Source organism: Littorina saxatilis, linkage group LG13 (assembly GCF_037325665.1).
Source record: "Littorina saxatilis isolate snail1 linkage group LG13, US_GU_Lsax_2.0, whole genome shotgun sequence".
Classification (NCBI taxonomy): Eukaryota; Metazoa; Mollusca; class Gastropoda; order Littorinimorpha; family Littorinidae; genus Littorina; species Littorina saxatilis.
This window is the reverse complement of record NC_090257.1, coordinates 41,475,095-41,488,371: the sequence shown is the minus strand read 5'-3', so window position 1 is coordinate 41,488,371 and position 13,277 is coordinate 41,475,095. Positions and strand designations below refer to the sequence as shown.

Sequence of the window (13,277 nt, the reverse complement as noted above, 5' to 3'; positions counted from 1 at the left end):
CCTCGTTCACCATGCCTTGGATAAGCTCCATGCATGTGTTCATGTTTTGAACTTAGAAATATGCTTCATCGAAAAATCCGAATTACTACACTTGCAAGAAACTGACACACCTTTCTCCCTCAAACAAGTGCACCTCTTTTAATTTGACGGGGAAGCAGCATTCCATTCTGGGATGTATGTCGCATGCGAAAAAGTAGCCCAGGCGAAAAATGTGCTAATGACACCGGTAGTTATGAAGCATAAGAGTTATTGGTTTCCTGCTACGTACCTCCGCGCTGTCCCGGTTGAACACAGCAGTAATGATAAATAAGTGTTATTGGTTTCCTGCTACGTACCTCCGCGCTGTCCCGGTTGAACACAGCACTAATGATAAATAAGTGTTATTGGTTTCCTGCTACGTACCTCCGCGCTGTCCCGGTTGAACACAGCAGTAATGATAAATAAGTGTTATTGGTTTCCTGCTACGTACCTCCGCGCTGTCCCGGTTGAACACAGCAGTAATGATAAATAAGTGTTATTGGTTTCCTGCTACGTACCTCCGCGCTGTCCCGGTTGAACACAGCAGTAATGATAAATAAGTGTTATTGGTTTCCTGCTACGTACCTCCGCGCTGTCCCGGTTGAACACAGCAGTAATGATAAATAAGTGTTATTGGTTTCCTGCTACGTACCTCCGCGCTGTCCCGGTTGAACACAGCAGTAATGATAAATAAGTGTTATTGGTTTCCTGCTACGTACCTCCGCGCTGTCCCGGTTGAACACAGCAGTAATGATAAATAAGTGTTATTGGTTTCCTGCTACGTACCTCCGCGCTGTCCCGGTTGAACACAGCACTAATGATAAATAAGTGTTATTGGTTTCCTGCTACGTACCTCCGCGCTGTCCCGGTTGAACACAGCAGTAATGATAAATAAGTGTTATTGGTTTCCTGCTACGTACCTCCGCGCTGTCCCGGTTGAAGACGGCATGGGTCCTCCTCATCATGTCGATGATCTCCACGTAGAAAGCCTTGATCTGGCTCACCGTGTTGTTTCGGTGTCGTTTCTGAAGCAAACCATCACACAATCAAAAAACAAGAAAGGTTAAATTATTGGAACGTTTGATAAAACAATACATTCACAAGAACCTCGACCTAACCGCCTTTCAGGAGACACGACAGATAAAGAAATGTTGCTGTGACTTATCGCAGAGGTAGATGAGGAAGTCCAGTCATGAAACAAAACGCCATAGGCCCAACAGACGACTTCCGGGAATAAGTGTGTCGGGTTTATATGCATCGTGAAAGAGTGAATACTCTTCCTGTTTACATTTAGTCAAGTTTTGACTAAATGGTTTAACATAGAGGGGGAATCGAGACGAGGGTCGTGGTGTAGGTGTGTGTGTATGTGTGTGTGTGTGTGTGTGTGTGTGTGTGTGTGTGTGTGTGTGTGTGTGTGTGTGTATGTAGAGCGATTCAGAGTAAACTACTGGACTGATCTTAATGAAATTTCACATGAGAGTTCCTGGGAATGATATCCCCAGACATTTTTTTTTCATTTTTTCGATAAATGTCTTTGATGACGTCATATCCGGCTTTTTGTAAACGTTGAGGCGGCACTGTCACACCCTCAATTTTTAATGAAATTTATTGACATTTTGACAAGTAAACTTCGACGAAGGCCGGACTTTGGTTTTGCATTTCAGCTTGGAGGCTTAAAAATTAATTGATGACTTTGGTCATTAAAAATCTGAAAATTGTAATTAAAATCATATTTTTATAAAACGATCCAAAAACAATTTCGTCTTATTCTGCATCATTTTCTGATTCCCAAAACATATAAATATGTAATATTCGGATTAAAAACAAGCTCAGAAAGTTTTAAAAAAATAGAGATACAGAAAAGCGTGCTATCCTGCTCAGCGCAACCACTACCGCGCTATTCCGGATTGTTAATTTCAGTGCCACCAGTGGTGGACTGACGATGCTACGAGTATACGGTCTTGCTGAAAAAATGCAGTGCGTTCAGTTTAATTCTGTGAGTTCGAAAGCTTGACTAAATGTAGTCATTTCGCCTTACGCGACTTCATTTATTTTCTTTTGGGGGCTTTTTTTGTTTTCTTTACACGTATAAGCTATACATTACAGGACACAGACAAGGGAGCAAATTCACAAAATAAAACACACGTAAAACAATTACAACACACAGGGGGCGGGGGGGGGGGGGGGGGGGGGGGGAGGAGGGTGGTTGTGACTTGGTGTTCGCAGTATCAAGAGTATGTCAAGGACTCTTGCTTTAAATGAGGCAACCTTTCCCATGTGCTCCTTGTCCACGCGTTGAGAAGCACCCTCGCTAGTGGTTGGCCATTAATGTCACGTGGTAATGTTCGCCTTAATAAAAGCAAGAGTATTCACCCTTTCACAACACATACAACAAGAAGGGCAAAGCCCATACGACTCACATGCTTGACCTTGACCTTTACATGACCTTGACCTTCAGCTAAACCTAGCAATGACATCATACACTAAGAACTGCTTTACACATTTTTCCTACCAAAATACATGTGACCTTGACCCAAGGTCAAGGTCATCCAAGGTCATGCAACACAAAGCTGTTAATTCAAGACATAGGAAGTACAATGGTGCTTATTGGCTCTTTCTACCATGAGATATGGTCACTTTTAGTGGTTCACTACCTTATTTTGGTCACATTTCATAAGGGTCAAAGTGACCTTGACCTTGATCATATGTGACCAAATGTGTCTCATGATGAAAGCATAACATATGCCCCACAAAATTTTTAAGTTTGAAACAGTTATCTTCCATAGTTCAGGGTCAAGGTCACTTCAAAATATTTATACAATCCAACTTTGAAGAGCTCCTGTGACCTTGACCTTGAAGCAAGGTAAACCAAACGGGTATCACAAGATGGGGCTTACTTTGCCCTATATATCATATATAGGTGAGGTATTCAATCTCAAAAACTTCAGAGAAAATGTGAAAAATGTGAAAAATAGCTGTTTTTTAGACAACATTTATGGCCCCTGCGACCTTGACCTTGAAGCAAGGTCAAGATGCTATGTATGTTTTTTGATGCCTTGTCATCATACACCATCTTGCCAAATTTGGTACTGATAGACTGAATAGTGTCCAAGAAATATCCAACGTTAAAGTTTTCCGGACGGACGGACGGACGGCCGGACGGACGGACGGACGGACGGACGGGGGGGACGGACGGACGGACTACTCGGGTGAGTACATAGACTCACTTTTGCTTCGCATGTGAGTCAAAAACGACCGAGTTATCTCCGAACATGGTCTAATGACAGCAGTACGTGGATTAAAGTAAGAACCTGCTCTTCAGCAAAGTCGAGACCCTCGAACATCTTGCCCAGGGGGATGCTGATGAGGTGCAGCTCACTCATTCGTACACACAGTCCCATGATGTGAGTGTTGGTCTCCTTGTACTCGTCAACCATTCTCTGCACCTGGAGGAACAGGTCAGCTTCTTCTCACAATGCCACAGCAATCCGTCCGTCTGTCTGTCTCGTTTCAATATATCACTAAAGGTGATTATGAACCGGTTAATTACTACTAATTAACTAACCACACCACGATCCACTCTCGCAGGCATACAATTAAATAGAGTCAACAAAAGTATAAGTTTCAGACGCCTGTTTATGTATAAACTCGCCACCTCCCTCGAGCCTTCACTCAAAATATGTTCCTTTTACGTTCTCAACACGTAACAAGAGGCGAAGCCTTCAAGGCTCACGTAAGAAATCGACAAACAGTAACACAAACTCAATCACTCCGTCACACATACACACACACACACACACACACACACACACACACACACACACACACACACACACACACACACACACACACACACACACACACACACACACACACACACACACACACACACACACACACACACACACACAGTAAGCATAGGTGAAACTATGCAAGAAAGCGAGACCCTGGATCTGCCAAGAAGTCTCGGCCCGCTCACAATAACAATGACCGAGACTTTCAGTAATTCCTTTGCGTGACGTCTAACCCTCTTACGTCATAATGTGACGTCTTCAAATAGTTTCTATCACACACGTCGAACACTTTTGACCGAGACTGACGTAATCCATAGACTCGGAAATGTTAAAGTTTCTACCACAGACATACACACATACATACATACGCACGCACGCACGCACGCACGCACGCACAGACAGACAAAGTTTATCATCGCATAGGCTACACTTACGTGAGCCAAAAACCAGTGTTCACTGACAAAATGCCAGTAGTATGTAGAAAATTATAGGAACACGCTGAACCCGTGTAAATATAGTTAAATGCGAATGTTCTGTTCGAAAAGCTCTAGTTCGTGCAGGTGTCACACACCCCACGTTGTCACTACTCCAATGAAATCATAGATACGAAAAGACAACGGTGGTCAACGGGGTGCGTACGACATGGTGCACTTAGCTTTATCTCTGCTGCTGCTGCTTAGCCGGTATGCTGGTTAGTCGGTTCGCTGGTTAGCCGGTCCGCTGGTTAGCCGGTTCGCTGGTTAGCCGGTCCGCTGGTTAGCGCAGCTTCAACAGTTCCCGCCAGAGTCAGCCGTGCAGATGTTACAGGAATGTAACGAAGCGAGGCGAACGAAACGAAGCGAAGGCTGCAAACAGAAAGCATCGGTGCACTAAACATGTCAGCTACCCCTCACCCACCACCTTAAAACATGTCATCTTTAAATATCTCATCGAGCACGTGGGCCTGCACAAAACGGACTTTTTACAACAACAAAACAGTCATTTTCCGTCCTTCTCTCCCTATCTGCAAAAACCATATACAGATTAGTATTTTAGCGTCACAGAGAGTAAATTATGCGCTAACCTGGAAAGAACAACAGAGAGTATTTCATTCCACAACACAGACTCATCAACAGCGTTAAATAATGATTTATTACCTCAAAAGCCTATGATTGTACTCTCAATGGAAGCAAAGTCCGCTTCCTCCCTGGACCAGCCTCTGTTCGTCAACAGTGACCAAAACCGTCCAGAACCCCTTGTCGAATCCTTATGCGAAAGCCATCGCCGACGAAGGAAAGTTGACGACTTGTCCTCAGCAAAATACGTGGCAGAGAGAAGAAATAACTCGTGGAAGTTCCCCTAGAGTGCCGAATATAATACTCGGTGAAAAACCATCATACTCTAGAAACTGTGTATACGATCCTTCCCCTTCTGCCGCTGGGTGTCAAGTGTGCCGTCCTTGAGTCTCTGACAGACCACCTAGCCAAATACACGTGACTGACCTTGTCACAAAACCAGTCCAGCTATACACAATTCTGCCTCCCAAGCAGAAAAAGACACGAGAAACTCAATCCGTGAAAATCCCGTGTGCGCTGTCAGCGAAAAACCGTCAGCCCTAGCTATGACAGCAGAAACCTCCACTGTAAAACTCGTGCGATACAAAACATCCGTGCTCGTTGAGCACCGTCAGCAAACTCTGCTGTAACCCAATATCACGCACAGGCGCTTTCTATCATACACGACCAAGAACAGGCACTCCACTGAGTGACACTTTCTTGGTCTCTGTCACCCGATCGTGACACACCTCCCCTCTTCAAGACGAAACCTCGGTTTCGCTCACAGTCATGTTCTCCTCTACAGCCCGAGAGAGAAAGTCAGCTCCAACATTGTTGGCGCCCGGAATGACGCGTACCGTGAATTGGTACGGTTGGAGAATCAACGCCCAGCGCATAAGTCTGGCGTTTGCCAACCTTGCAACCTGAAGATATTGCAGAGGTTGATGGTCTGTCTCCAGACAGAAAGGTCGTCCTCAAGAACGAGCAACCCCTCGTTTCACCCCTGATGACTGCAACCTTCTCTGTCTTCTTGTCTTTGTTCTTCTCCCCGTAGGCTGTCCTCTCTATGTAGGCGCGCAGCAGGTTGGCGTGGTACAGGCGTGCTTTCCCGTGCATCATGATCCTGTAGTCGTTCTGGCCCACCCTCGCTGTCACCTCAAAAGGTCCTTGCCACTGCAGTTGTAGCTTGTTGTGTTTGACAGGTAGAAGTAGCAACACCCGTTCTCCAATCTTGAAGCTGCGCGGCCGTGCCTTGCGGTCGAATCCTCGCGCGTAACGTTGTGCTGCTCTTCCCAGGTTCTCTTGAGCCAGTTTGCAGGTCTCTTCAATCCTGTTCCTGAGTTCTACGATGTAGGTCGCTGTCGTCTGCACCTCCTCGTCAGCTTCTTCGTCTGTCCAAGCCTGACGCAGGATAGCCATGGGACCGCGTACCTGTCTGCCGTACAACAGCTCGAATGGGGAAAAGCCCAAGCTCTCCTGAGGAACCTCGCGGTATGCAAAAAGCAATGCTGGGATGTACCTGTCCCACGTGCGTGGTTTCTCCTGAGCTAGTTTCCTCAGCATGGTCTTCAAGGTGCCATTGAACCTTTCCACCAGTCCGTTGCACTGAGCATGGTAAGGAGTGGTGAAGTGCTGCTCCAGTGATAGCAGTCGTGCTGCCTCCGCCATCACTCCTCCCGTGAACTGCGTGCCTCTGTCGGTGAGTACCTCTGATGGAATTCCCAGCCGGGACCACATAGTAACCAGAGCCTCAGCTACTCGCGTGGCTTCAATCGATTTCAGAGGGATCGCCTCTGGGTATCGAGTAGCGTAGTCCACCATGGTCAAAATGTATCTGTTTCCGTCCTCAGACGCAGGCAAGATGGGCCCGATGATGTCCACTGCCACCCGACGAAAGGGTTCGTCGATGAGCGGCATCTTCTCTAAGGGGACCTTCCTCACCCTTCCTTTGGCAACCACCTTCTGGCACTTATCGCAGGACGCACAGAAACGTCGGACATCCGTGCAGATGCCTGGCCAGTAAAAGTGGCGCCAGACACGATCCGTGGTCTTCTTGGTGCCAAGATGACCTCCCAGAATCGAGTCGTGTGCCGTTGCCATGACACCCTCGCGAAACTCGCGAGGCACGACAACCTGTTTGAATGCACCTTCCTTGTTGCTGAACTCACGGTAGAGCAACTTCTTGTCCCTGAGGAACCTTGACCTCCCATGCTTCCCGCTCAGCTTCACCTTCCCCGACTTCGCGTGCTCCCGAGGAGTAGCTAAGGTCGGGTCAGAATCCTGAGCCTTCGCGAGAAGCGCGGGGGTCACGTTCCCCAGGGCAGCTCGTGCAGCAGGTAGGGGTTTGAGAGGTTTGTCCTCTCGCTCCGCCTGTGCCCGCGTGAGCACTGAAATGACGTCGGGAGACCGATAAACGGGAACCTCCCTGGTGACGCCGTCCACAAACTGAACCCGGTTCCCAATGAGCAAGTCGCATGGAGGATCGTCCATGACGACGGCCACAATGGTCCCCGTGAACAACGGGGTTACGACCTTGATCACTGCCGTGTTCAAGTCGTAAGCGTGAGATGCCTCGGCCATTCTCACTCTGATGCTGTCTCCTGTGTAGGCCATAGCTGGAACTAGACTCGCCCGAACCACTATCATGTCTGCCCCTGTGTCCCGCAGACCTTCGCCCTTCACTCCGTTAACGTAGACGTTGCAGTGGGGCTGGAAATGCTTCCTGGAGCACGGAACGCAGAGTTGTGGAATCGTGCATGAGCTCGTGACGTCCCTTAGCTCCTCACTGCCAACAAAGTGTACGCCCTTCTGGTCAGCCTGTCTCCTGTGGCAGTCCTTCTTCACGTGGCCCCGCTTGTTGCAGTAGTAACACTGGATGTCAGTTCTGGAACTTGATCCTTTGTGTCCCTAATCGTCCTTCCCGTCCTTGGGTCCTGAAGAACCCGAATTTCCCGATTTTCCCGGCCGTGAACCTGAAGATTTGCCGGAGATCGCCTGGGCGTCCTCGTGTACTCTGATCCAGTCGGCTGCTTCCTGAGTAGTCTTAGGCTGGTGTTCCTGCACAAAGGTCACCACCTCAGGTCGCAGGCTGGACATCAGTTGTTCCATGACAATGAGGTCGGCAAGGTCGTCGACGGTCCAGTTCTTCTCGGCCATCTCCACCCAGCGCCGCAGGTAGAGATTAAGGCGTGCCACAAACTGATGACTCAGCTCGCCGCTCAGTCTCTTGCTGTTACGCAGACGTCGTCTGTAGGCTTCAGCAGTCAGGTTGAAGCGCTGGAGTAACGCCTTCTTAAGTGCCTGATAGTCTCTCGCCTCGTCGTCCTCCAAAGCGTTGTAGAGCTGCAATGCGCGTCCTTTCAAGCAGGTGCTAAGGCGGCTAGCCCACGTGGCCTCTTCCCACTTCTGGTCAGATGCAATGCGCTCAAACCGGCGTAAAAAGTCGTCGAGCTCGTCCTTGTCATCGTCGAACGTCGGCAGTCTCGTACGGTCGGCAACAAACGTCGGCGCGCTAGCCTGAGTAAGCGTACCCTTCTCGGCCTGTAGCCTAGCTAGTTCTAGCTGGAGATCGCGATCCGCCTGTTCCTTCCGGTCTAGTCTGTCACGTTCGTCTTTCTTTTCCTGTCTGTCAAGTTCGGCCTGTCGTTCGGCCTGTCGTTCCTGTCTTGCAAGTTCGTCTTTCTTTTCCTGTCTGTCTCGTTCTCTTTCTTGTCTGTCAAGTTCGTCTTTCTTTTCCTGTCTGTCTCGTTCTGCCTGTCGTTCTCTTTCTTGTCTGTCAAGTTCGTCCTTCTTGTCCTGTCTGTCACGTTCGGCCTGTCGTTCTTGTCTGTCAAGCTCTTCTTTTCTCGTCTGTCGCTCTATGTCTTCCCTACGTTCCAGCTCCTTGCGTTTAAGCAAACTACGCGCTCTAACGCGTGCGTCTCGCTCTGTCTGTTCCTCACTGCCAGGAGTCTCGAAAGTTATTCTCCTCGTCGGAGATCCCCCTGTAGCCATGGTTAGTTTTAGCAAAGCTTTATTACCAAAGTAAGTCTAACGCAGCTATAGCTAGAACACGCGGTGATGAAAGCGGTGGATACAAAAATCCAGCAACCGGAAAATGCAGAAGAAAAATCCAAACGGTGTAGAACAAAACGCGTAGCCTACTTTATGGCTGCTTTTTGCGGTGAAACAAAGTGTTTCCCACAGCCGTGGCCTACTTTATCGGCTGCTTTTTGCGGTGAAACAGAGTGTCTCCCACAGCCTTGGTTAGGACAGAAGTCCTCGGACCCTTCCCCCCAAAAATTCCAACAAAGTCAAAATATGGAGAAAAATCCAAGTAAAACAAGACGGTAGAAATGTAACCTGTTACAGAATGCGAAACAACAATGTAGAGAAAACTGAGTAAAACGAATAACAAATCCGCTAACCCCGCTCAGCTCTCTGCAACGGAAAACTCTGAACGTACAACAACAAAGATTCACAAACGAAAGAAAGGGAGATAATCACAGTTAGCGCATACAATAACTCACAAATTACAATTTACATTTCCTGCAAGATGTGAATCGCTTAAGGTGTGGTATATGATCAAAACTATACAAAAAAGGGTAGCACCAAGCAGAAAATAAGTCGAGCACTGACGAGATTATCTGCTCTTAGTTATCCTTAATTGGTGGGTCTTTATCAGTTGGAAATTAACTGAGTAAATCCCGGCTTGGCCCCCATGTGTCACGTTTCAATATATCACTAAAGGTGATTATGAACCGGTTAATTACTACTAATTAACTAACCACACCACGATCCACTCTCGCAGGCATACAATTAAATAGAGTCAACAAAAGTATAAGTTTCAGACGCCTGTTTATGTATAAACTCGCCACCTCCCTCGAGCCTTCACTCAAAATATGTTCCTTTTACGTTCTCAACACGTAAAAACCAGTGTTCACTGACAAAATGCCAGTAGTATGTAGAAAATTATAGGAACACGCTGAACCCGTGTAAATATAGTTAAATGCGAATGTTCTGTTCGAAAAGCTCTAGTTCGTGCAGGTGTCACACACCCCACGTTGTCACTACTCCAATGAAATCATAGATACGAAAAGACAACGGTGGTCAACGGGGTGCGTACGACATGGTGCACTTAGCTTTATCTCTGCTGCTGCTGCTTAGCCGGTATGCTGGTTAGTCGGTTCGCTGGTTAGCCGGTCCGCTGGTTAGCCGGTTCGCTGGTTAGCCGGTCCGCTGGTTAGCGCAGCTTCAACAGTTCCCGCCAGAGTCAGCCGTGCAGATGTTACAGGAATGTAACGAAGCGAGGCGAACGAAACGAAGCGAAGGCTGCAAACAGAAAGCATCGGTGCACTAAACATGTCAGCTACCCCTCACCCACCACCTTAAAACATGTCATCTTTAAATATCTCATCGAGCACGTGGGCCTGCACAAAACGGACTTTTTACAACAACAAAACAGTCATTTTCCGTCCTTCTCTCCCTATCTGCAAAAACCATATACAGATTAGTATTTTAGCGTCACAGAGAGTAAATTATGCGCTAACCTGGAAAGAACAACAGAGAGTATTTCATTCCACAACACAGACTCATCAACAGCGTTAAATAATGATTTATTACCTCAAAAGCCTATGATTGTACTCTCAATGGAAGCAAAGTCCGCTTCCTCCCTGGACCAGCCTCTGTTCGTCAACAGTGACCAAAACCGTCCAGAACCCCTTGTCGAATCCTTATGCGAAAGCCATCGCCGACGAAGGAAAGTTGACGACTTGTCCTCAGCAAAATACGTGGCAGAGAGAAGAAATAACTCGTGGAAGTTCCCCTAGAGTGCCGAATATAATACTCGGTGAAAAACCATCATACTCTAGAAACTGTGTATACGATCCTTCCCCTTCTGCCGCTGGGTGTCAAGTGTGCCGTCCTTGAGTCTCTGACAGACCACCTAGCCAAATACACGTGACTGACCTTGTCACAAAACCAGTCCAGCTATACACAATTCTGCCTCCCAAGCAGAAAAAGACACGAGAAACTCAATCCGTGAAAATCCCGTGTGCGCTGTCAGCGAAAAACCGTCAGCCCTAGCTATGACAGCAGAAACCTCCACTGTAAAACTCGTGCGATACAAAACATCCGTGCTCGTTGAGCACCGTCAGCAAACTCTGCTGTAACCCAATATCACGCACAGGCGCTTTCTATCATACACGACCAAGAACAGGCACTCCACTGAGTGACACTTTCTTGGTCTCTGTCACCCGATCGTGACACTGTCTGTCTGTGTGTCTGTCTGTCTGTGTCTGTCTTTCTCTGTCGTCTGTCTGTCTATCTGTCTGTGTCTGTCTGTCTGTCTATCTGTCTGTGTCTGTCTGTCTGTCTGTGTCTGTCTGTGTCTGTCTGTCTATGTCTGTCTGTCTTCTTTTACTCGTCAACCATTTTCGGCACCTGGAGGAACACGTCAGCTTGTTGTCACACTCGTCTGTCTGTCTGTCTGTCTGTTTGTCTATCTGTATGTCTGTCTATCCGTCTGGCTATCTGTCTGTCTGTCTGTCTGTGTCTATATGTCTGTCTGTCTGTGTCTGTCTGTCTGTGTCTATCTGTCTGTCTTTGTCTGTCTGCTTGTGTCACTCTTTTAATCGTCAACCATTCTCTGCACCTGATGGATATAATCAGCTTATTGTCAAATTTATCTGTCTGTCTGTCTGTCTGTCTGTCTGTCTGTATGTATGTCGGTCTGTCTGTATGTGTCTGTGACTCATGTTGTACTCGTCAACCATTCTCTGCACCTAGAGTGAGACAAGTTATCTTGTTTTCACATATTTTTTTCTGTCTGTCAATCTGTCTGCCTGCCTGTCTATCTGCGTGTTTGACGGTTTCTCTTTATTTCCTTGAACTCATCCACCATTCTCTAGACCCCTGGACGATCTTCATCGTATTGTTACGTCTCTGTCTGTATGTCTCAGTCTGTCCGTCTCTCTGTCTCAGTCTTTGTTTGGGTTGTCGTTGTTGACGCTGTTGTTGGTGGTGGTGATAATGGTGGTGCGTACATGTGCGTGTAAGTGAGTGATTGTTGAATGGGTGTGTGTGTGTGTCTGTGTGTGTGTGTGTGTGTTTATTGAATGTGTGTGTATTAGTGTGTATTAGTATGTGTGTGTGTGTGCGTGCCTGTTTGTTGAATTTGTGTGTATGTGTATATTAGTGTGTGTGCGTGCCTGTTTGTTGAATTTGTGTGTATGTGTATATTAGTGTGTGTGCGTGCCTGTTAAATGTGTGTGTATATGTGTAATAATATGTGTGTGTGTGTGTGTGTATGCACGTGTACCTGCCAGCGCACTCGCGCAAGCGTGTGTGTATGAGTGTGTGCACGTGCGGGGCATGCGTGCGTACGCGCACACATGCTTTGGGGGGATGAGGGACTGTCTCAGCATGTGTGTGTGTGCACGCGCGTGTGTATGCAGGCGTGTTTTGTGGCCAGAGAACTGACCTTGCTGGCGGTCATCCTGCAGTCCGTGATGAATAAGTCGGACACCGTGTGCGCCCAGTTGAACTTGGTGAGGCCGGGGTGCACCTTCTTGTCCAGGAATATGATGCGGTCCTTGAACATCCCAAGCTCCTCGGCGTCCAGGCCCCTCACGATCCTACAACGCGCACGTGTTACTCCTTTCTTTCCACAGGCAAAATGGGGATTTGGGCAACCTGTTTGTGTTTTTTTTTCCACAGGCAAAATGGGGATTTAGGCATCCTGTTTGTGGGTTTCTTTCCACAGGCAAAATGGGGATATGGGCAACCTGTTTGTGGGTGTCTTTCCACAAACAAAATGGGGATTTGGGCAACCTGTTTGTGGGTGTCTTTCCACAAACAAAATGGGGATTTGGGCAACCTGTTTGTGGGTGTCTTTCCACAGGCAAAATGGGGATTTGGGCAACCTGTTTGTGGGTGTCTTTCCACAGGCAAAATGGGGATTTGGGCAACCTGTTTGTGGGTGTCTTTCCACAAACAAAATGGGGATTTGGGCAACCTGTTTGTGGGTGTCTTTCCACGGGCAAAATGGGGATTTGGGCAACCTGTTTGTGGGTGTCTTTCCACAAACAAAATGGGGATTTGGGCAACCTGTTTGTGGGTTTCTTTCCACAGGCAAAATGGGGATTTGGGCAACCTGTTTGTGGGTGTCTTTCCACTGTCAAAATTGTGAATTTGGCAACCTGTTTGTGGGTTTTTTCCCCTGTCAAAATGGTGATTTTGGCAACATGTTTGTGGGTGTCTTTCCCCTGTCAAAATGGTGATTTTGGCAACCTGGTTTTTTTCCCCTGTCAAAATGGTGAATTTGGCAACCTGTTTGTGGGTTTCTTTCCCCTGTCAAAATGGTGATTTTGGCAACATGTTTGTGGGTGTCTTTTCCCTGTCAAAATGGTGATTTTGGCAACCTGTTTTTTTTTCCCCTGTCAAAATGGTGATT

The 13,277-nt window shown here is 47.4% G+C and overlaps 1 protein-coding gene across 1 annotated transcript in view; it reads right to left on the bottom strand.

Annotated features, from left to right (window-relative positions):
* LOC138945764 (dynein axonemal heavy chain 2-like) overlaps nucleotides 1-13,277 on the bottom strand; it is a 218,479-nt gene that overhangs the window by 159,997 nt on the left and 45,205 nt on the right. The window contains exons 16-18 of the mRNA XM_070317273.1: nucleotides 12,306-12,459; nucleotides 3,330-3,464; nucleotides 939-1,043 (exon numbers count right to left, since the gene is read on the bottom strand). Coding sequence (XP_070173374.1) covers nucleotides 939-1,043; nucleotides 3,330-3,464; nucleotides 12,306-12,459 — 394 coding nt within the window. The remainder of the gene's footprint in view (nucleotides 1-938; nucleotides 1,044-3,329; nucleotides 3,465-12,305; nucleotides 12,460-13,277) is intronic.